The following is a 23,230-nucleotide window of genomic DNA, read 5'->3' on the forward strand; positions in this document are numbered from 1 at the left end:
GATTCAGCCACAGAGTGGGTCATCGCCTCAAAGAGACGATCTCTGGTGGCCGTGTCGGCTACAGCTGCTGTGAGTCGGCTGTGAAGGAGCAGACGTGAGGAGAGGAAGTGTGAAACCTGCAGCTGTCGGGGGGCCGCAGGATAAGACTCATGGATCAACCCGAAACCACGCACCTGTAGCACCGACCAGGCCGCTCCAGAGCCGCAGGACGGGCGGAGGAGGAACTTTACGCACCGCCGCGGCAGAAGACCGGAGACGGCGGAGGGCATTCCTCCAGGTCCACTCCCTGCTGGAAGTAAAACATGTGGCTGAACCCGGAGGACGTTCTGCTGAAAAACGCTCTGAAGCTCTGGGTGACCGAGAGGAACAACGACTTCTTCCTCCTGCAGAGGAGGAGAGGCCACGGGGAGCCGACGGGACGGATCACAGGTAAAGAAAAGCCTTTAAACACCAGTAGAGGAGGCAAAGAACCAGCACAGACTGATTGGTAAACAACAACAAACAAACAACCATAGAAACAACAGGAATACAAATCACAAGGCATCCTAAAGACAAAGATTAAAGAGTTAACAAGGTCTGCTGAACCGAACTCCAGGGACATTCTGGATGATTTAAATCACAGGGTTCACGGGAAAGTCCCTGTTCCACATAACTCCAGTCTGTGTTACCAAGAGGTGGCCCAACTATTTCACTGTGGGCCAAATACAGAACAATACAACAATACAACATGTTTTACAGCAGTGACACTGCAAGAACATCCGCGTTTAAACCAGAAAACACCATCAAAGATAACTATGCAACAACAAGTTATTTATATATATGTATATCATAATTCTAATACTTTTAAACTCTAATACAGTTCATGGCATAACTCAAATAGTATGATGCTCTTCGTAAATGTGTTAAAACAGGCAGAAACTAAATATTTGGTTTCTGTTCGTGTCTTAAAGCTTATGATGTAAATGTGTCCGATAGTAAGATAAACAGAACAGAAATAGTCAAATATTAGTTTCTGTTTCAAGAAGTGGAGATAATTTAACTAAATTCAATCGACATCTAAATGTACTTAATGTATTTAAATGTACAGTTGATTTATTATAAATAAGTTATATTCTAGTTTATTTAAAGAAACTCTCAGCTGGTTGAGGTTTGTTCTGAAACAGTTTTCTTCAACTCTCTGTGAACCTCTCTGAAGTCCTTCTGTGTCGGATCCAAACGTTCTCACTTCCTGTATAAATGTTTCACTCAGGTCTCAGAGCAAAGATTAGAAGCAGAGTGACACCTTCCTGCTCAGTTGTTGAAGGGCCAAAACTCCAGCCGCCCTCAGAAATATGGAGAAGAGAACGTCAGCGACAGCTAGTCACTACATTTTGGTTTAATTAACTTCACGCTGCTCACAGTTCAGACTCTCTGAACTCTTCTCCTGGTCTTTAGTATCTACACCTAGTATCTAACAAACTCTGGATGTCGAATGTCTCGGGGTGTCGTGGTTCTGTTGTTGTGGTTCTGGTGTCGTGGTTCTGTTGTTGTGGTTCTGTTGTTGTGGTTTTGTTGCCGAATGTTCGTGACGTTTTTCCTAAACCTGACTTGTTTTGTTGCCTGTACTTGTTGTTGCCTAACTGTCATAGTTATTTTGAGCCCAACAATAATGTTTTTCGTAAACCTAACTAAGTGATTTTGTGGCCTAAACCTAACTTTGTTTAGTTGAATAAACCTAACTTTGTTTAGTTGAATAAACCTAACTTTGTTTAGTTGCCCAAACTTAACTTTTCTTTAGTTGCCTGTTAGTTATTTTCAGTCTATCAATAATGTTTTTCATAAATCTAACTAATATATTTTTCATTTTGTTGTGTTTTGTTATTTGCCGATATATTTAACATGTTGCTGCCAAATGAAAGGATTAGGATTTATAGAGAAAGATGTACGGGTTGTAGTTTTAAACTACTAACAAACAAGGCATCGGGTTGAGAGACACCATTAACCAGTTTAGCCTTTTCCTCCCTCTGTTCATCCTCTGTTTGGTCCATCGCCTCCGTTCATTTTAGGAACTTTCACCTGGTCCTGAACCAGTCTCAGTGTAGTCCTGATCCTCTATATGAACCAGTCTCAGTGTAGTCCTGATCCTCTATAGACCTCCATCAGTAAAGAGACCATCAGAGAGAAGATGGTCTGTTTCTATAGAGTTATTCTTGATGCTCGTCATCGGAGCCACCGGGTCGGAAAACTAAACTAAAGCTCCTTGTAGTAACTTTAAGTATATTTTTGATACTAATGTTTTTACACTTTTACTTGAGTAAGAGTTTGAATGCAGCACTTGTAACAAAGTATTTCTACACTTGTTACTTCTACTAAAATATCGGACTACTTCCTCCGTCCTCTTCACACATTGGTTTGCTGTTTGCAGCTGCAGCTTCCCACCGCTGTGAGTTCTCTCCATGTTTGCTGTTTCCTCTTTCTGGCTTCCTCTCTGTGTTTTTGGGTCCGTACGACAGGCTTCTCGGACACATTGTCTGTACAGTAGATTTACGTAACGAGGGACACCACACGTCCATAAACCAGGCGACCAGCTCGTGTCTTCTTTATTCCCTCCTCCCTGTGGGGAAACCCGGCCACGGCGCTCCTCATAAAACAGAATAGTAGGAAGTTCCTGGCCGGGGTTTTACTTTGTGTGTGTGTTTGTTACAATAGGGAGACGGGTGAAGGGTCAAGTCCTGTTGTCCCAGTCGTTCAACATTAACTAGTTAAACGAGCTTCTCTCTCGTGGACACACAACACAGAGCAGAGTCTGGTTCACAGCTCAGGTCTGACTTCTTTTAATGTGTTTCTAGCTGTAAAGATTGAAGCAGAAATTGAAATTCAACGTTGGCTCAAAGCTGTGAAAAACATGCCAGTGATGAGACGCTTTCATCAGGATTTCTGAGAAGGGATGGGCAACCAAACATCTGCAGCCGATCACTCCCTTCATACCAGTCTCTGTGTTTGTGTTTCTAACTCTCTGCTCGTCTCGAATGCTCCTTTTTATTTAGCTTTAAACACAAGAAAAAGACGAGCAGATAATTGATGCGGACATGACGGTGCTGTCGCTGTGAGAGCAGATCTGTGTTCCTCATGGACTGTGTTCCCTCTCAGCAGAAAGGAGGCGATGATTCACGCTGACTCCTCTCTCTGGAAGCTTTAGTGCGACTCTCTTCGGGGCTTTTGTGTTGACAGACGGATGCTTTTGTGTTGCCGGGCTGCCGGATTCAGGTCGACTGTGACTCTCAGATACGGTTTACATTTGGCCGAGAGCCAGAGAGGAGGAACCTTTATCTTCTCACATCTCCACCAGCAGAGGCTCCACCGACGCTACCGCACCGTTCCATTCAGATCAAAGGGCTCAAACAGTGTGTGAGGTTATGGTGTTAAAAGATAAAAAGATCTTTTTGTTTTTGTCCCGACTTTCTTCACTAAGAGTTTGATTGACAGACGGTTCATCCAATCACCTGCAGGTTTTACAGGCCGACAACCTTAAAGCTGTTAAATCTCGTAAAGTCGACCTCCGGTACGCAGGAGAACTGATACCGATCGCTCTTCCTCTTCTCAACGTGTAAACAGCAGAGACAGAGATCTGGTTCAGTCAGAACATGCAGGTTGATTTTGATCTATTGTTCTTCCACAACACGTCTTCTTTCAGACTAGAGGAAAGAAAACATTTATTTTACTACTTTGTCTGTTTATTTCTCTTAAAGTCATTAAAAGTGACCTTTACATAATCATTTACATATTTAAACACAACGTACATGTTTTGACCCTGTTCACCTGTCGTGTCGTCTAAATGTCAGTAGTTGAACTAAACTCTGCTGACTCTCTGCGGTTGTGTCGTCTCTGCAGGTCTGCTGGTGGGGGCTCTGGACACGGTGCTGGACTCTAATGCCCGGGTCTCACCCTTCCGCATCCTCCTCCAGGTCCCCGGCTCCCAGATCAGCTGGGTCATCGCCAGCGGTGAGCTGAACCATCTGGTGCGGTTGTGTTTAGCCTCGGTTTGTCCTCATCTCACTCTCTTTTCTTTTTGTCCCTCAGGAGCTGCCGTAGAGGAGGTGAACAAGCACTGGGACTGGCTGGTCCACAACCTGCTTCACTCTCTGTCTGTGTTTGAGAATAAAGAGGATGTGGCCAGCTTCGTCAAAGGAAAAGTCCGGGTGAGAGGATGATCCGACATGTTCTGATAAAAGCTTTTCGTCTGTGGGTTTAAAAAGGAGCTTTAGTTTATGAACGAGCATACGTTCCCTCCTCCTCCTCCTCCGTAGGGCCTCATCGCCGAGGAGGTCGGCGGTCGCCAGGCCGCCCAGGAGGACGAGCCGGACAAGTTCAGGGAGGCGCTGCTGAAGTTCGAGCTGCACTTCGGCCTCCCGTCGTCGGAGAAGCTGGTGACGTACTACTCCTGCTGCTGCTGGAAGGGCCGGGTGCCTCGGCAGGGCTTCCTCTACCTCAGCATCAACCACGCGGCCTTCTACTCCTTCCTGCTGGGGAAGGAAGGTCTGTACACCAAAGTGAGGGCTCTGACTTTCAAAAACCAGGAGACTGAAGGCGCTAACTGGGAGATTATTATAATATTTAACACTGAACACTGATTATTCCAGTTAAACAGAACCAAACCTTTTTAGTTTTTAAGTTGTGTTTCAGGTCTTATTTTAAAACTTCTTACCAGCAGCGCTCGATTCTTGGTTATCGTGACACTAAAGTATGTTTCTTGTGGCATCTTTTTCACACAAAGAGTTTAATTGATTTGTAGAAAGATAACTGGATGTTTCACTCTCCTTTTTGTCTCTTTTCCAGTGAAGCTGGTGATTCCCTGGGCGGAGGTGACGCGGTTGGAGCGGGTCTCCACCGGTCTGATGACGGAGGCCGTCCGGATCAACACGCGGCGGCGGCAGAGGGAGTTCTCGATGTTCCTGAACCCGGACGAGGCGTTCGGGGTCATAGGTCAGCTGGCTGACATCGCCCTCAGGCGGCTGCTGGACAGCGAGGGCCTGGAGATAGACCGGGTCCTGCAGCAGCCGGCCCGCATCACCAAGAGGTCAGTCAGTGCCGGTTCTGGTTTCTGTTACTATGAAACACTTTTCCACCTCAGGAACCGGAGTCTTAGTTAAGTTATGGGGACGTTTTAGCCCCTGAAGGCCCTGGTCGGGGGCCTGAGTCAGCTAATAATCTGCCAGACTTCAGGCCGCTATGTTAACAAAGACAACAACGAGCTGAAGGAACCTTTTAGCTCCTTGAAAGTTCGTCCCAGGACTTAAATCACCACCAACTTCCTGGTGGAAACGCGGCTGAACATCCAGCAGTTTTAGTTGCCTCGTTTTTAACTGTAAAATAAAGTTCTGCTCCTCTATGAAACAGAACCATCATGACTAGAAGTAGAGCGAACTAGAACATGTCTTTAGTGCAGAATAACACAGTTATAGTGACATAAATCATAAAAAACAAGCTGAATTCCTCTGATGATTTATTTTAGAAACATTGGAAAACACTGGAATCTATATATAGAACATGTTTTCAAGTTTCCACAACTGTTACCAGATTTGAACTAAAAAATGTAGGCTCTGTGTTTTATGTATTGAACTATTCAAATGTGTTTCTGTCTACGTAAAAACCTCAAAACCAGTTCAAAGAAATCTGCCTGAGCTGCAGAGCAGATGGTTGAGCGGTTAGACCACAACAGACACCTGTGAATAGAAAATGTATTCTCAGTAGATCTGAGCGTGCATAAGTGAAGAGATGGAAACTGAAAAAAGGAAGTAGAAATGAGAAGTACATGCAAGAGAACAGAAACCTCAGAAAGTCCAGAATGGAGAGAAAAACTCATCTCACTGAATGTTAAATAGTAAAATCTGAGAAAAATGTGGTTAAAACAGACTTTTGCTTCTCGTGAAGCATGACAGTCGGCTGCTGAGTCCTCATATCCATCCAGACCAGGAGGCAAACCTCCGGTTCTGAAGAGCGAAGTCAAAGCTTCATGTGTTAAAGCTGCATTCTCTCTAGTGTCCACCAGGGGGCGACTCCTCTGGTTGTATAGAAGTCTATGAGAAAATGACTCTACTTCTCTCTTGATTTATTACCTCTGACTGAACCTGGAGACTCAAAGGTTGGCCGGGTGTCTATTTGTTTCCTCTTTATCCACGTGTCACCGCCTAAGTCTTCCCCCTCATTGTCCCCCCCCCCCCACCACAGGATCCTGGAGGAGCAGGCTCTGAGGGAGTACGTGCTGGCTCTGTTCCGGCTCCCTCGCGGTGAGCGGCTCCACGAGGTGGCCTCGTGTTCGATGTGGACCCCCCACGCACGCTGCCACACGGCCGGGACCCTCTACACCACCGACGGCTACCTGTGCTTCTCCGGCCGAGAGGAAGGCAGCTGCATCCTCCTCATCCCGCTGTCAGAGGTACGGCTACCCGAGGTCACCGGTCCATCAGCCGGACAATGAGGTGTTTTTAAAGGGGCTAATTGTTCCCAGTAAATACAGGCGTCAGTGGTCCATCAGTCAAATCAGCGCTGGATTTCAGAATGAATTACAGACGGAAAGCTTTATCTTAAAATACAGCACTTAATTAAAAAAGAATGAATATAACTGATCTGAACTGAAGTCATTTTGAACTCGAGGTGTATTTTAAGTAAAGTCAAATAAACCAGTATGTCGACGGGTACGAAGGAGAAAACCTAATGTAGATAATATAGAATATATAGATATATAGATATTAGGGGTGCAACGGTTCACAAAATTCACGGTTCGGTTCGGTACGATACAGTGGTGCCACGGTTCGGTACGTACGTTTCGGTACGTTTCGGTACGTTTCGGTACGTTTTCAATACAGTAGAAAACTATAAATGCCAGAGAAATGTACTTAATTTTTAAATATATTTATTCATTCAAACTAACATCATAAAGTTATTCTTTGACTTTGAACAATGATGGAACTATACCTGAGTGACCCATCTTCAGGGGTGTCTTCTTAGCAACACATAAGCATAAAAAACTGCTCCTTAATTAAAAAAATAAATGTAGTATTGTTACTTACATCTTCTCCATCATCATTTTACTGCCGTTGTGCTTCTGTGAAAGAAGGTCACAATCTTTCTGATCTTTGCTAGGAGGCCAGAGATCTGCTGCTTTGTGAGATGCTGGATTAATGACATGGGCAAAGCATCCTATGTGTGGTCCTACTCCAGCAGCTCCAGCAGTATTTACTATATTCCTGGCATTATCAGTAGTCACAGGAATAGTTACATTAGCTCGCTCCAACTTTTACTTGGACCAAATCTTCGCTCGTGTGACTCTCAAGTGGTCTGCAGAACTTGGCTCTCCATCTCCCGTTCAGCGGTGAGGTACAGTCGGTAGATTTGTGTAGCTTGACGTCCAGGCATCCGTTGTCAGAGCAGCAGCGGGTGCCTCGGACATTTGATTCTCTACTTGTGCTTTTGTTTTCTTGTACAAAACAGGAATTACGGTTTAGCTGAAATGGGCTCGGGAAGGAATTGTGTAATGGGGCTCAATAACATTCAGCAGGTTCATAAAGCGTTTTACACTACAGCGTCCGGTCTCATGTCCGCGGCTATAAATGGACCAATCGCCGTGGCGATCGCTTTAGCCTTGTTCGAATCGGCAGGGAACAGCTGCTTAAATGCTTCAGGGAGAGTTTGAAGCGTGTGTGCTGCTCCAGGTTTTCGTTTAGTTCCACTCACTGCCACACTGCGGTGATGTCGGCGTAAATGGGTTAACATGTTTGAGGTGTTCCCACTGATGTAGCCTACACTCGTGTAGCAAATGCGACATACCGTTGTTTTTGTATCCACCACTCTCTCGCCATCGCCCTTATAGTTCACAGAGAAACCAAAGTGGCTCCAAACACCAGACCTGTAGGCCGTTGGAGGATCTTCTATTTCTGGTCTATTAGCCATATTGCACCGAGCTAGCTTTGTGTAGCGTGTCTCACAGCGCAAAAGTGTCCGACTGGAATTGTTTTTCTTTGGTGGTGGGCGTGTCAGAGAGCACGCTGTCCGTTACGTCATGTGGGTTGCCAGTTTGAGAACAGTGACTCCACCGAAAACATAATATTTCCCACAACTTCTGCATTTTCCAAATGGACTAGTATTATTAAAACGTATTGTTCGGTTCGTCATGCGTACCGAACCGTGAGCCTCGTACCGAACGGTTCAATACGAATACGCGTATTGTTACACCCCTAATAGATATATATTTAGTCTGTACACAAACCTTCATCAATTACCTGATTTCATTTGGGTGGTTCATGATGATAAATATATAATAAATATAATAAACGACATAACTAGGGAGGTTCTGTGATCCCTGCAGGAGTTATGAATATATATATATATATATATATATATGGCTTCATTTACAGCTGAATTGCTGCTGTATAGGTTTTATTGAAGTCATAATGTGTGTAACTTGTAAAATCAAAGGTTCACTGGTGCAGCCTCGTGTTGCTGTGGAGCTGCTGTGACTCCTTCAAACAGTCTGTTTACTCGGCCGGCTGCTGGTTAAACAGTAACTCGGCTGGTTTCTTGCGGCTCCTCGTGTTCTCATTAAAGGACAAGTTCAGCATTTTAGAAGTTCAGAAGAATAAATGTGATTTGAGTTTCTGTTGAAGTTCTTTATTCACATGAAGGATTACTGAGAAGCAGTTGTTGGTCTCATCCTCCCTCCAACAATACTCATTAAATATGTTTAAACAAGATCACGTGAAATATAACAAAGTAAATACAGTAATATAAATGAGTGATGTGTATAAATATACAGACTACAGAGGTGTACGTATGGAGTCATAGGAGAGCCATGAAAACAAACGTGGAAGAATTATGAGAAATAAAAGAATAAATAAATAAATAAAGGGACATTTTAAAAAATATACAGACACGTTCTGTGATTTTATGCAATAAATACATATTTTTGAAAAGTATACGAACACGTATGGACAGAAATAAATAGGACAATGAATGAAATTGCTCACGATTATTCTTTTATATTTTATGTCTTTTATATTTGCACATTTATTTATTCTTGTATTTATTTATTCCTCTTTAAATTTCCAAATTTGTTTTCTATTCTTCTCCAGATTTATTATTTTAATATTGTGACTCTTATGATCTCTAAAGAGTTAAACGTATAAACGTTCTCTTCTATCGTGTGAACACAGAGCGGCTTCTTTCTGTGTTAATATGAACCGATCATCAAACATCTGCATTATGATCGTTAAAGTGGATTTAAAGTCTCTCGTCCTCTTGATGTTTAAATCCTGCAGTCAGAGGGAATAATGAGAGTTAAATAAACAGCTTCTAGATGGGAATAAGCTTTAACAGATTTATTTTCATATGAAGATAAAACGGTGTATTTGATCTGTTCATGAACAGTGTGAGGAGTCTAAAGCTGAGCTTTAATGTTGTATTCTGTCTCACTGTTACTGTGAGTGCTGCTGTTTGTTTGAGTTAAATGAACTTTGACCTCTCTCTGGTCCTCTCAACTCTAGTTTAAATAACATTTAGTATAAAAGCACCCTGTCATGGAGAGGTTTAGCATGTTTATGTCTAAATAATATCTATTATTTATATCTATCATTTTAAATATGTTGATGAACTGAGAATCAAACGCAGTACATTCATGGTCTGATGATGTGTTGTTGTAGTTTTGTGCTCAGCCTGCTGCGCCGTCCTCTTTAAGTGAAGGAACCATGAAGTGTGTCCCTCCTTTCTCCTCCTTCCTCCTCAGGTGTTGTCCGTGGAGAAGGCGGAGAGCACCGGCCTGCTTCCGAACCCCGTCATCGTGAGCGTCCGGACCAAGAAGGCCTTCCAGCTGATCGAGCTGCAGGACCGAGACGAGCTGGTGGAGAACCTGAACTCCAGACTCCGAGCTCTGCAGTGGAAACGCTCCATGTTCCGCAGCAGGAGGGACGGCAAGAGGAGCGTGGTGAGATATGGAGGATAGGACGCCATGAAGAAGAATACACCTGTCAAAGAATAAGACAATAAATAAATAACAGAATAAATAAGGAAATAAAAAAATACAAAATGTGCAAAATTAAAGCTAAACAAATAGAAGATTACAAAAAGGGGAAAAAAATAAATAAATGACATCGTATAAAATAAATAGATAAAAACACTCAAATATACAGAAATAAATATTTCTTTACAAAATTTGAATAATATGTGCAGAAATAAATTAACAAATAAAACTGAAAGTAAATTAAAATGCATATACATTTTTCTTATTTGTCTTTATAGATCCACATTATTTATTCTTTTATTTATTTTTATTTCCGCATTTTTTTATTTACTTATTTATTCTTCTTAATTTTGCCACATTTATTTCCTTATTCTTTTACATATTTGTTCTTTTTCATGGCTCTCCTGTGACTCCATAACAACTGTTTCAGACTTCATCTCGTTCATATTCTGGTGATTCCGAGAAGCTTTAATGTTAAAATGAACGAGTTCTTCTGAAATCCTCACGTTTGTGCTCAGAGCTCCCCGACGCCTTACTACACCTTCTACTACGACACCGGTCCCTCCGATGAAGAGGAGATGGAGGAGCAGGTTCTGCGTAACACCGTCAACAGCGAGGCTCTGATGACGGCCTTCCACCTGAACCAACCCGGAACCAACGGCAGCAAGGTAGAGACGCCTCGAGTCCACCGCACATCTTCATCTCTCCTGTGTGTGCTAATGGATGTGTGTATATCTGACAGAGCATGGAGCAGGTGAAGGAGCGTCTGTGGGAAGATCATTTCAACGAGTTCGGTCGCGGCGTCCACATGTTCCGCACAGACAAGATCCAGAGACTCGTAGCCATGGGGATACCAGAGTCGCTGCGAGGGGAGCTGTGGATGACGCTTTCTGGTAAGAAAAGAGAGAAGTTTAAAGAGACGTGTAGGATTCAGTTCAGGAGGCAACCTCCGGTTCTGCAGAGTGAAGTCAAAGCTTCATGTGTTAAAGCTGCATTCTCTCTAATGTCCACCAGGGGGCGACTCCTCTGGTTGTATAGAAGTCTATGAGAAAATGACTCTACTTCTCTCTTGATTTATTACCTCAGTAAACATTGTAAACATGAGTTTATGGTCTCAATCTCTAGTTTCAAGTCTTCTTCAATACAGCATGATGTTCATTTAGTAAATGATGGTCCATTTAGAGTCACACAGACCATAAAGCAGGGGATGCTTTAGGGGCGGGGCTACACAGTGATTGACAGGTCTCTACCAGAGACGTATACGGTGTCTCTACGTCACTCCTCCTCAGTCCAGATATGGTCACTTCCTGTTCACTGGTTGCAAAAAAAACCAAGATGGCGACGGACGAAATGCCGAACTTGAGGCTTCGTAACGTCCACAAACCAACGAGTGATGTCACGACGACTACGTCCTCTTGTTATTAAGTCTACTGGTTAAACACGGTTCTTTTCTTGATACATTGTGAACAACAAATATGTGTTGAAATCTGCAGGAGGAGAGCTAGTTAGCGTTAGCTGCTGCCGTTTGCGTTGAGTTAAATGATGTATATTGTTTTTGCTTATTTCTACTTGTGGTCATTGCAGACGCGTCCTCGGAGCTGGAGTCCCATCAGGGTTACTACACCAGCATGGTGCAGAAGTCGATGGGTCACAGCAGCTTGGCCACGGAGGAGATCGAGCGAGACCTTCACCGCTCGCTGCCGGACCACCCGGCCTTCCAGAACCCCACCGGCATCGCTGCACTGAGACGCGTCCTCACCGCCTACGCTCATCGCAACCCCAAGATCGGATACTGTCAGGTAGCAGTAGCAGCAGCGGTAGCAGTAGCAGTAGCAGCAGTAGCAGTAGCAGTAGCAGCAGTAGCAGTAGCAGCAGCAGCAGCAGTAGCAGTAGCAGCAGTAGCAGTAGCAGTAGTAGCAGCAGTAGCAGTAGTAGCAGTAGCAGCAGTAGCAGTAGCAGCAGTAGCAGTAGCAGCAGTAGCAGTAGCAGTAGTAGCAGTAGCAGCAGTAGCAGTAGCAGCAGTAGCAGCAGCAGTAGCAGCAGCAGCAGTAGCAGTAGCAGCAGTAGCAGTAGCAGCAGTAGCAGTAGCAGCAGTAGCAGTAGCAGTAGTAGCAGTAGCAGCAGTAGCAGTAGCAGCAGTAGCAGTAGCAGCAGTAGCAGTAGCAGCAGTAGCAGTAGCAGCAGCAGCAGTAGCAGCAGCAGTAGCAGCAGTAGCAGGTGTTTTATTTTTGTTGTAGTTCTGAGGTTGTTAGTTTCAGAGGAAGGTTATTTCCTACAGCTAGTAAATCTATTATTCTGAAACTTCTGGCTGTCTAAAATAATATTGTAATTAAAAAGAATATACATTTTATTTAATAGTTCTGTAATTAACACACAAACCAAATCCTACCTACTGATAAGACCTCATACTAAACTTTATAAAGGATAAATATTATATTTACAGACGGTCAGAGTTCACTGTAAAGATGTTAGTAAATCAAGCTGAAAATATAAAAGTGTATTTATTTTAAACAGTGGAAATTAACCCTTGGGTACTTGTAGTAAAAACAGTAGCAATTTTTTTTTTTTTTTTTTCTTTTTTTGTGGACGTTATGAAGCCTCCAGTTCGGCATTTCGTCCGTCGCCATCTTGTTTTTTTGCAACCAGTGAACAGGAAGTGACCATATGTGGACTGAGGAGGAGTGAGGTAGAGACGCCGTATACGTCTCTGGTAGAGACCTGTCAATCACTGTGTAGCCCCGCCCCTAAAGCATCCCCTGCTTTATGGTCTGTTTGACTCTAAATGGACCATCATTTACTAAATGAACATCATGCTGTATTGAAGAAGACTTGAGACTAGAGATTGAGACCTCTTCCTGGTTTTAAGGACCTCTGACCCTGGTGTTTGTTCTTCCTCCCTCCTCGTCTCCCTCAGTCGATGAACATCCTGGCGTCGGTGCTGCTGCTCTACGCTAAAGAAGAAGAAGCTTTCTGGCTGCTGGTGGCCGTTTGTGAGAGGATGCTGCCGGACTACTTCAACCGCAGGGTCATAGGTGAGAGGTCAGAGGTCAATGTTACACTGCGTTTGCCTCCAGTGAGCTGCTTCTTGTTCAAGGTCACGTAACCGCCGTGTGTTTGGTTGTTTTGGCAGCTGATCAGACTCCAGACGGATCATTTTCATCCTCATTTCCTGTTTGTGAAGCACTTTGTTTACACTTTTAAAACGATTTCCTCTTCCTTATTAGTAATGGATGTTTGTGTTTATCCTTCTGAGAATTTATCTTCGGGGCTGCAGTTATTTCATCTTTTTTATTCAGTTTCCTGAACCCAGAGGAGATAAAAACAAAGAGTGTCGAGCACATTAGTAATAAAAGAATCATCAGTAATAGTTTGTAGATAATCAGTCAATACTTCTTAATTGTTTGTTTTTGTTGAGAATATTAAAATGATGAAATCACATGAACATCATATTTTTAAGCAGATTGTAATTTATCATATAAATCAACACTCGGACTGAATGTTCAGCTTTTGCTGCCATCTAGTGGTGAAAACCATGAAAACCATGAAAAACAACCTGCTCATCAGAATCACTTTCACTGACTGATCCCTCTGGTTATTGATGTGTACAGTTCCTCATATTTATATATATATATATATATATAGAAATAAAGGATTATGTAATAATAAATGGTCTATTACGTTTATTAAATATAAATGCAAGAATAGTATGAATAAGAATATCTCTTGAAATGTACAGTATACATAAATGCAGTATTAATGGCTCACTCACTCACTCTCCCCCTCCCCTCCCTCCTCTGCAGGAGCTCAGGTGGACCAGTCGGTGTTCGAGCAGCTGATCCGGGAGCGTTTGCCGGAGCTGGCCGAACACGTGCCGGATCTCTCCACTCTCTCCTCCGTCTCCCTCTCCTGGTTCCTCACCCTCTTCCTCAGCGTCCTTCCCTTCCACAGCGCCGTCTGCGTGGTCGACTGCTTCTTCTTCCACGGGATCAAAGCCATCTTCCAGCTGGGTCTGGCGGCGCTGGAGGCCAACGCGGCGCAGCTCTCCGCCAGCACGGACGACGGCCAGGCTCTCATGATTCTCACCAGGTACACTCGTATTATCAACGTTAACTAACATCATTCATCTTATAATATAGTGTGGTCGGGCAAGTTTAACTCCAAATAAAAAGCTTTTTTAAAATATGCTTTCAACTAATTCTATAAAAACATGTCTGTGATGCGCTTTGTGGTAAAAACAGCTGTGAGGTTAAATCTGTGATTTTAAAGCGTGAACGTGTCGGCAGCTTGTTCTCCACCAGGGGGCGATGCTTTCATCACTCATGTGTTAAATACGTTTTAATAAAATAAGTTTCAATAAAGGTTTGCATCATGTCTGGATGATTTCAGTCCAACAACTTTGCAGAAACAAAGAAGCTTTTCTGTTTGCAGAAAAATTAACATTTCAATTCATTGAAAGAAGGAGTGACTTTGTTAACATATGAAATTGAAGGGAACAGCTGTACATCTATGTATGTATATTAACTTATCCGACGACTACAAATATTCCTTGTACTTTCTTTTTTATTATTTTTATTTTTCCTGGCTTTGAAGATGCACTGCACCTCTCTTTTCATTATTTTCTCATTGCTTGTGTGTCTATTTGTACGCTCGGCTCTGTTTCTTGTAGTTTTCTGGATCAGGTTGGAAGTGAAGAGTCGTCGTGTCCTCCGTCTTCACCGCCTGCTGCAGAGGACGCCAACAACACCAGTAGCACCCCCAACACCACCAACACCCCCCCCAGCAGCAGCAGCACCACCACCACCAACACCAGCAGCAGCAGCGTTGATATTCCCGCTGTGAGAAACACAAACATCAGCGACCTCATCAACGAGTCCTACGAGGTCAGACACACAAACAGCTCCTCTTGAAGTTATTTAAAAAGCAATCTGCATCCTTTTTACGACGTACTATGATTTGTTTCCGTCTATCTTGAGGGACTCGCTGCTCGTCTCTATTTTCCGTCCTCGTGGCAGTCTGTTAGCTGTCGTCCTGAACCTCCAGTGACTCTCTTTGTCGTTTCCTTCGTCAGAAATTCGGAGACCTCACGGTGAGGCAGATCGAGAGGCTTCGCTGTCGACACAGAATCCAAGTGCTGCAGGCTCACGAAGACACCACCAAAGACAACGCCGTGAGCAGAACCGAGCACACCGCCGTGTTTCAGGCTGACGTTCAGAGTTCAGCGTCCTCTCACACCTCCGTCTCTTCCTTGTGTTTGTGCAGCTGAGGGTGGTGACTCCAGATGTCTCCATGTCTGCAGAGAACCTGGCTGACGTCTACGACCTCTTCAAGGTATCTTCTCATCCAGAGACCAGCTTCCTGTGTCGGTTGTGTCTTTGAGCGTTCATAACTCCTCCTCCTCCTCCTCCTCCTCCTCAGACGGAGCACTTCATCAGTCTGTACTGGGGCGACAGCAGCTCGGCGGCGGCGGCGGAGGCGGCGGCGTGGCGTCAGGGCGACTCCGGTCGCTCCTACGTGGAGCGGCAGTACCGGCTGGACCGGCCGCAGTTCAAGAGCCTCTACGGGCTGCTGGCGCCGTGGCCCGGAGACTCCAACCAGCACGCCGACACGCTGGCCAACCGCACCTTCATCCTGCTGGACCAGGACTGTGACAGCCTGGTCACCTTCAGGGAGTTTGCTGGCTGGCTGGGTAGGTAAAGGAGGAGGAGGAGGAGGAGGAGGAGGAGCATCCTGAATAAATAGATAACAGAACCCTTTATTGTCTCTCTCTCCCTCTCAGACACTTTGTACTGTGAAGAGCTGAATGAGAAGATCCGGCTACTCTACCGTCTGCACATCCCACCAGGTTACTTCTTCTGTTAATATCAAGTCATGAGAGTCTTAAGCTGCTGGCAGAGCTGTGGTCCATTGATTGACTTTCAGTGTGATAAGTTTTCCTCTTTCAATGGAATCGCATGGTGATAAAATCATAAATCCAGATATTGTGATACACAAACATATCGTCTAATAACTCAAATCTCTGAGAATCTGATCAAACTCACTGAAACCAATCTCTCAATCTGATGTTTTTGCATTTGGAAATATTTAAATATAACATTTGTGTTTTTCTCTATAATGTCACTTAAAACTGTTAATGTTAATTTAGCACTAAAGTTCTTGATTAAAGTACTTTTTTTCACTTTACCGTCTGGTTATTTCATATGTTTATATTCCCTCAAAACATTCTGTGATGTATATATTTTCAAGATATGAAATATGAATCGTGATTTTAGATTTTGGCTAAAGTTGAACTTAACTGTGTGTGTGTGTGTGTGTGTGTGTGTGTGTGTGTGTGTGTGTGTGTAGCTCTGACTGAAAGTGAGGATGACCCCTCTCTGATGAAGAGCTCCCTGCTGTCCTCAAACAGACCCCTCTGTGTTAATCGGCCCTCTGGTTGGTACAAACGCGCTGTGATTTATGAGCTAAGCACAACATCACAAATAGCTTAAAAGACGTGTTAAAGATGGATTTACGTTTATCTGCGTGTGTGTGTGTGTGTGTGTGTGTGTGTGTGGGGTTCCAGGTGTTGAAGCTGTGGAGACGGATTACCAGGAGCAGCTGAAGCAGATGCTGAAGGATCTGGTGAAGGAGAAGGAGAGAGATGTGGAGAAACCTCTGCCCCTCATGAACCAGGTACTGATGGTGTTTTAGTGGTTTAAGGACTAACCTGTTATTTAGTGTATCATTAATCATATTCTGAGATAAACCCTCTTCCTCTCCGTCTCCACAGCGTGAGTTCATCCAGTTCTGTAAAACGCTCTACAGCATGTTCCACGGCGACCCGGGGGAGAACGAGCTCTTCCAGGCCATCGCCACCGTGACGAGTCTGGTGCTGCAGATCGGCGAGGCCGGCCACCTCGGCCACCGCGGCCCCGGCTCGGAGGTCACCGGCCCGGCGGTCACCACCGCGGACGACGGCAGCGCGTGGACGGTCAGCTACGCTCAGATCCTGGCGTCGCTGCTCACCGAACAGGCGCTGGTGAACTTCTTGGAGAAGCCGGTGGATCTGTGTTCAAAGGTGGCGGCGGCCAAAGTGAAGCAGTATCACCAGCGGGCGGGTTTGCTGACTCTGCAGCAAGGGAGCAGGTGACTCATCGCACCACGATATCAGCGTCGTCTGACACAATGTGACACGTTTCACGTTCACTGTGACATTTACTGAATCAGTAGTAAGACGGGACGCTTTGTCCTGAAACTGACACACACAAAGGAATTCAATCAACACATGGAAGGTCAGAAGATCTGCAGATGATGAGGCCTGCTATCAAACCTTCTAACCAGTTATTATAGTTAGTAATTACTTTATTAAAGGTCGATCAATAATGTACTAATTCTGTATAAGACATGAATAAGTTGCCAGGTTGTGAAACATCTGTGGAGACTCATTCATGAGTTAATTAATAAAAGGTGACGAGTGTCTCGCTTCCTAATTACCAAAAAAAATGTATAAATATCATTAATATGTTTTGCACATTTCTTACTTCATAGGAAGCGACAGACAAAGTTATTAAATAATCATTAAAAATGTAAATTAATTGAGATTAAAGTAGTTTTTAATGGTAAATGTGAATAAATCCATTTTGATGCAGGAGGTCAGAGGTTACCTGATAAACCACCGCTGGAGATTTACACAACCTGGCAACCCAAAAAATGTCTCCTATTACTCGCTTCTAACTGATAAAGGCGTTAATTATAACTCACCGTGTGAATCTGTTGTATTATTATTATTATTATTATAATTATAAAAGCTGCCTTATTAGGAAGTTGAGCCGATAATCCTCACAAAAAACACACACGCTGATCTTTTGTATTGATTTTGTAAACGTCTGTTTCTTTAATAATAAATGATTTCAAATACAAAAATAAATATATTTTTTCAAATTATTGGGAAAATAATCCACAGCAACAGATTGTTGAGCAAAAGAAAACAAAGCTGGAATTGTCCTTTTGAAATAAAAGACATTTTAAAGACGTCGCTTCTTTTATTCTCTTAAACTCGTCTGATAATCTTTACACTTTTATTTTCACGTCATTCTTTCACTTTGATGTCATTTCCTGTTGAGCTGGTTTCTGTTTGGGGGAAGTTTTTATTTTTGAATCAGAAGTTAATAAATATGCAGATTTTAGAGTTGTGTTGGAGATGAATTATGAGCTTTTTATGGAGCTAAATCCAGGTCACAAGTTATCATTTGAAAAAAAAATGTGAACCTGAAAGTTCAAGCTGTGATCTTAAACATTGAAAAATACAGCAACGTATTCAAAATACAAACAAGTGAATGAAAAGTGTTTTTGGGTTGAAAATAATTTTGATTCAGTTCTGGAATTCTTTTTGAATACATGTTTTTTTTTTTCATTTTCCACTTTAATATATATTTTGATATTTGAGTTCTGATATTTTTCAGTTTCAGATTTTATATTTTCAGATTCAAATCTTTTTTTTTCTTCAGATCAGACTTTTGAAGGCCGAGGACCGTCCTCAACGGGCACCGCGAGAACTATGATTCAACACTTTTATACACCATATTCACGTGATGAAGTTCGTTAGCATAGCCGTTAGCATAGCCGTTCATTCACCCCAGTTTAGTCTGCTGGTGTAGTTGCCATGGCAACAAGTGCCAACTGATGTTAGCCTACATTAGCTTAGCTTAATAAAACCGAGTAGCCATACTATTACAATTTTGCATTTTTTTTACTAAACCAATTGCAACTACCAACAGTCATAGCTTCAAGGACCTTAATGTGTTGTCACATATTGTCAAATAACGACAGATAACGGCTAAACTGCCGCGGCTCCTCTCACACATACGCCAGCTGAGCTAGCAGCAGGAAGTGTCTCTACGAGCTGCCGCTGCCACATTTTGACCCCTTTCTCGCGGACGCCATCGCGAGGATACTACGCTGCGTTCACAGCAGTGGCGGGCCGTGGATTTTATACCTGGGCCTTCAGTGCTGTTCTCCACTTCTAATAACCTCATTATGACGTCACAGCTACGGGTTATTATTTGTTTCGTGTAAAAGCCGCATATTCACATAACACTGCAACATTTGACAAATGAAATAAAATGTGCAGATACATGAATACGAGCATGACGGGACGCTGCGTCATTAACGGACAATATAGTCCAAATCAATGTAACACAATGACAAACTCACAAGAGCAGTCGCATATATTCATATGACAACAAAGCAACAAATCAATCCAGCAGACCTGCAGCGGATCCACGCATTCCACCACACGAGCACGAGCCATTCAAATACTATTCATAAAAACGCCACGATAGACAAATGAACAGTAGAGGTAAACAAACGAAGTTCACTTACCAAATGCTGTCTATGCTGACAAAGAGTTTAATCCCAGTACATCAGTTCCAGTAAGAAGTCCAACCGGATCTGCCGCCGGGCGGTTGTCCGTGGTCCGCCGCTGTTCGGTCGTCGTCGTTCGGTTGTCTTCTGCTGCCGGTCGCTTGTCCGTCTTCCGCGGCCGGTCGGTGGTCCGTTTTCCGCCGCAGTACGGTGGTCGCCTTCGACCGTGTTCGGTGGTCGTCTTCGGCCGTGGACCGGCGAAGGGCGGGCCGCGGTTGTGAGTTGTAGATCCACTCGAGTCTCTCCAAAAGTACCGACGCTCAGTTAAAATGAAACACATTCCCAGCCATAACATGTGCAACGCTTCTGACGCTGCATACAAATCATTTTCCTGGCTGGTCAGGGCTGCTAGCTGTGGGGTAATTTCTTACTGTCCAGTTTGTTCAGAAATGTCCTTCTTGAGAAAAGCGTTCCCAGTAACTCCGCCACTAAATCCGTTTCTCCTCCTTCCGCCATTTCATATTAAAAAAACAAAGCTAGGTAAAATGTCTTTCAAATATTTCCACTTGAACTCTGTCTGCTACAAAGCTCTGCTAGCAATCATGTTTCGCGGGCACATAGTCACGTGCCCGCCCACTGACCAATCACAGCACACTCTGCACCTTGCTGGCAGAGAGGCATCTGGACTCTGAGCTGACGTAACTAGGCCTGCAAACTGCTCTGGTGGGGCCATGAATCCCAAACTAAAGATCTGATTGGTTGAATCAACAATATCGTCCCCATTCAATTTAAACTGCACATGGCAGCACTGGGTGAGTCTGCAGGCTGGGGCCTCTCTTCTACCTAGAGACACAGAGGTGAAATCTGATTGGATAAAAGCTCTACTTAAAACAAGCTGCACTGGAAGCAGAGCAACTGAGAAGCACAGTAGCTGTGCAATGAGAAAATAAGATAATGGGAAGAATATTTTTATAAATTATAATACATATAAGAAAAAATTAAATGTATTTAAGAAAAAATATTAAATTATAAAATAGCTATAACTTTGTGATTCTGTTTAGGCCAGCAGAGAAGGCTTTGCAGGCCCTGACGGCCCGCCACTGGATTTAACTGAATGTTTGCATATATTTAACTCTTATTTATCTTATTAACTAATATCAGCTTTAAACAGTGTTTTTGATGGAGGAACCTGCTTTACAGCATGAGAAGCGTTCAGTGAGAATAAAAAGTATCTGAAGAAGAAGAAGCTGAGAATGAAAGGACGGAGGCGGAGTGCTGCAGGAGCTCGTGTGCTTTATTAGCTACCGATCAATAATGGAGGAAAAGAAACACACATTCTACTTGTGGCCGGCCGTCAGTTCAAAGGAGGGAAGACTGAGGCTCGACTCGTACGACTCTTCAGGAGCGGCTTCATCGTTTCATCGTTGTCGTCTTTTCTTTGTCTCTCCATAGCATTTCCATTAAAGACATAATTGGAACTATTTGAGAAAAGAATGTTTTTATATATATTGTTTTTTTAAATATACAAAGGGCGTGTTGGTGGTGTTGGTGCGTCTCAGAACAGTTTAAACAAAGTCATTCGTAGCATTTATAATCAGTAATATTTATATGATGTTTACGTCACATCCACAGGAGACAGCAGCACATGAAAGATGACGGTTACAGAGCGACTACAATTACAGGCTACAAGCTGCAGGCTACAAACTACAAACTACAGGCTACAAACTACAAACTACAGGCTACAGGCCGATCCGTTTTCGTCCCGTGGATGTGTCGATAGGTCGGGCGCGTCGTCTTCGTCGTCTCTTAGATGGCCTCGACGTAGTTGGCCGGCAGCATGCCGGTCTTGCCGGTGCGCTGCACGGTGCCGTACATCCAGCCCTCGTCGATGGCCTGCACGTTCACGATGACGTCGCTGTCCTTGAAGGACACCTCGTCGCTGTCGGCCGCGCCGTAGTCGTAGATGGCGCGCACCGTTTTCTGTGGAGAGTGACAGGAGGTCAATCAGAGAGTGTGTGTGTGTGTGTGTGTGTGTGTGTGTGTGTGAGAGTAGGTTTGTATGAGGGTGTGTGTGAGTGTGTGTGTGTGTAGGTGAGTGTATGAGGGTGTGTGTGTGTGTGTGTGTAGGTGAGTGTATGAGGGTGTGTGTGTGTGTGAGTAGGTGAGTGTATGAGGGTGTGTGTGTGTGTGAGTAGGTGAGAGTATGAGGGTGTGTGTGTGTGTGAGTAGGTGAGTATGAGGGTGTGTGTGAGTGTAGGTGAGTGTGTGTGTAGGTGAGTGTATGAGGGTGTGTGTGAGTGTGTGTGAGTGTGTGTGTATGAGGGTGTGTTAAAGGATGAGGTTGGTGATATTCTATATTCTTCTTGTTAACAAATAGCATTAAAATAACAGCATTTTCATGACTATGACTTTTTATGACATTTTTACAACAAAATATACTACATTTGACTTTTTTTTGTTACTTTTCATGACAGACTATACTGTGTGTGTGTGTGTGTGTGTGTGTGTGTGTTACTAACCCCGGTGGTAGAGGGGTGTGAGGGGACGGAGGACACGGTGGTCTGCTGGGTGGCCACTGATGAGGACCTCTGCTGCAGCTCCACAGTCTTGGCGTGCTGGTAACCTGCACAGAGAGGAGTCAGATACGATGCTAAACCCCACATTTAAATCCTAATATGAGACGCAGCTCTCGTACCGGCGGAGGTGGCCATGAAGCCGTTGCTGTAGAGGGACATGTGGTGGTGGTCGGCGTCCTGGGACACCTCGGACTTCTCGTCGCCGACGCCGCTCAGAGCGCTGGTGGAGCGGGAGTGCTCCTTACTGCGACGCTGAGCGTGAACTGACGGGAGAAAGATACGGTTCTTATGGTCACACGTCACACTTACAGCTTACTGGAATAAAATGTGTTTATATTAATATGTTGGTTTCTTATTCAGCTGGACTGACAACATTCATTTTATCTTAATTAATTAAGAGTTTTAACGTCTCGTGTGAGCAAACGATTTCTTTAATGTGTGTGATTGAAATATAACATAAGATATGATTTACATTATTTATGATAACAAGCACTTTAATTTGCATTAGGGTGTGTTTATTATTCACTCATTGTGTGTTGAAGTGTTTATTTGGTATATAGATGCTAAATGTGGAGTTAAAACTTATTAAACAATATTGTAAACCGTGACAAAGTAACTCAAAAACTAACGCTGAGATTTCTATGAACTCATTTGAACATCAGAGTGTAATTGACAGCGTTTCAGCTGTTATTACCGTGTAATAACCTGTTGATGCATAACACAGCTGACCTGCTGTCTGGCTCACCTGACATCATGTGGAGACTCCTGGACTGGATGTTGTCCTCCGCCGGGTCGTAGTCGAACACGGAGCCGGGGTTTGTGCGCCAAACACGCAGATCTGAGGACGCAAGAGTCAAACGTTCCGTTAGAGGATCAGACCGTCAGCGGAGTCTCTAGTCTGTTCCTCCTGTTTATTACAGTTACATACACGACGACCTTTGGAAACCAAGACGGTCATTTAAGAACACTTTGAAGAGTCGCTGAGGATCAGTTATTTTAAAACGTATCTGTCCTGTTAGGATTTTCAACCTCTTGTGGAAACAAAATAACAAAATCTTGCTCTTTTTGTGTGAGAAAATACAAATCTAGATGTGTTATTGTGTTTGAAATAGCTTCAGTTGACACGAGATAAATAAAGATGAACGTTTTTAAAATGAGATTTACGTTCTTGAGATTAGGGAATAGAGTTAAAAATCTATTTCATCAGAAAATGTCATATTTTCTCTCCAGATGAATAAAAGGAAAGTCTTTAAACATCAGCGACAGCAGCAGAGGAGTCTGAATGCTGATGGTTTAAAATGTGCTTTTATCAAGACACCAAGAT

The 23,230-nt window shown here is 43.6% G+C and overlaps 2 protein-coding genes across 17 annotated transcripts in view; one reads left to right on the plus strand and one right to left on the minus strand.

Annotated features, from left to right (window-relative positions):
* The first annotated feature begins 59 nt into the window (after window positions 1-59).
* On the plus strand, window positions 60-17,986 carry tbc1d8 (TBC1 domain family member 8). 2 transcript variants are annotated; one of them, XM_079169940.1, is made up of 20 exons: window positions 60-429; window positions 3,871-3,981; window positions 4,060-4,178; window positions 4,287-4,515; window positions 4,816-5,056; window positions 6,208-6,415; window positions 9,758-9,955; window positions 10,510-10,659; window positions 10,734-10,884; window positions 11,576-11,790; window positions 12,906-13,023; window positions 13,792-14,077; window positions 14,658-14,871; window positions 15,060-15,158; window positions 15,251-15,319; window positions 15,407-15,677; window positions 15,768-15,833; window positions 16,334-16,420; window positions 16,551-16,660; window positions 16,758-17,986. In XM_079169940.1, the coding sequence occupies exons 1-20, from the start codon at window positions 303-305 to the stop codon at window positions 17,115-17,117; spliced, it is 3,429 nt and encodes a 1,142-aa protein (XP_079026066.1). In that variant the 5' UTR covers window positions 60-302; the 3' UTR covers window positions 17,118-17,986. The 2 variants fall into 2 exon arrangements, with proteins under 2 accessions (XP_079026066.1, XP_079026065.1); XM_079169939.1 differs by having other exon boundaries at window positions 3,871-4,178.
* A 2,620-nt stretch (window positions 17,987-20,606) lies between these two features.
* The window catches only part of neb (nebulin), an 82,056-nt gene continuing 79,432 nt past the window's right edge, over window positions 20,607-23,230 (minus strand). For all 15 annotated transcript variants that reach the window (XM_079169934.1, XM_079169933.1, XM_079169930.1 and 12 more), the window contains 4 exons: window positions 22,652-22,744; window positions 22,026-22,169; window positions 21,850-21,953; window positions 20,607-21,310 (listed from right to left, as the gene is read on the minus strand). In XM_079169934.1, the coding sequence (XP_079026060.1) occupies window positions 21,137-21,310; window positions 21,850-21,953; window positions 22,026-22,169; window positions 22,652-22,744 (515 nt within the window). In that variant the 3' untranslated portion in view covers window positions 20,607-21,136. The remainder of the gene's footprint in view (window positions 21,311-21,849; window positions 21,954-22,025; window positions 22,170-22,651; window positions 22,745-23,230) is intronic.

The sequence above is a fragment of the Pholis gunnellus genome (genome assembly GCF_910591455.1).
Source record: "Pholis gunnellus genome assembly, chromosome: 12".
Lineage (NCBI taxonomy): Eukaryota > Metazoa > Chordata > Actinopteri > Perciformes > Pholidae > Pholis > Pholis gunnellus.

Excerpts from the sequence above, each read along its gene's own strand:
- tbc1d8 (XM_079169939.1), top strand. The coding sequence starts at position 303 with ATGTGGCTGAACCCGGAGGACGTTCTGCTGAAAAACGCTCTGAAGCTC. Across the intron at positions 9,956-10,509 it reads GGGACGGCAAGAGGAGCGTG|AGCTCCCCGACGCCTTACTA; the intron begins GTGAGATATGGA and ends GTTTGTGCTCAG. Across the intron at positions 16,421-16,550 it reads CTGTGTTAATCGGCCCTCTG|GTGTTGAAGCTGTGGAGACG; the intron begins GTTGGTACAAAC and ends GTGGGGTTCCAG.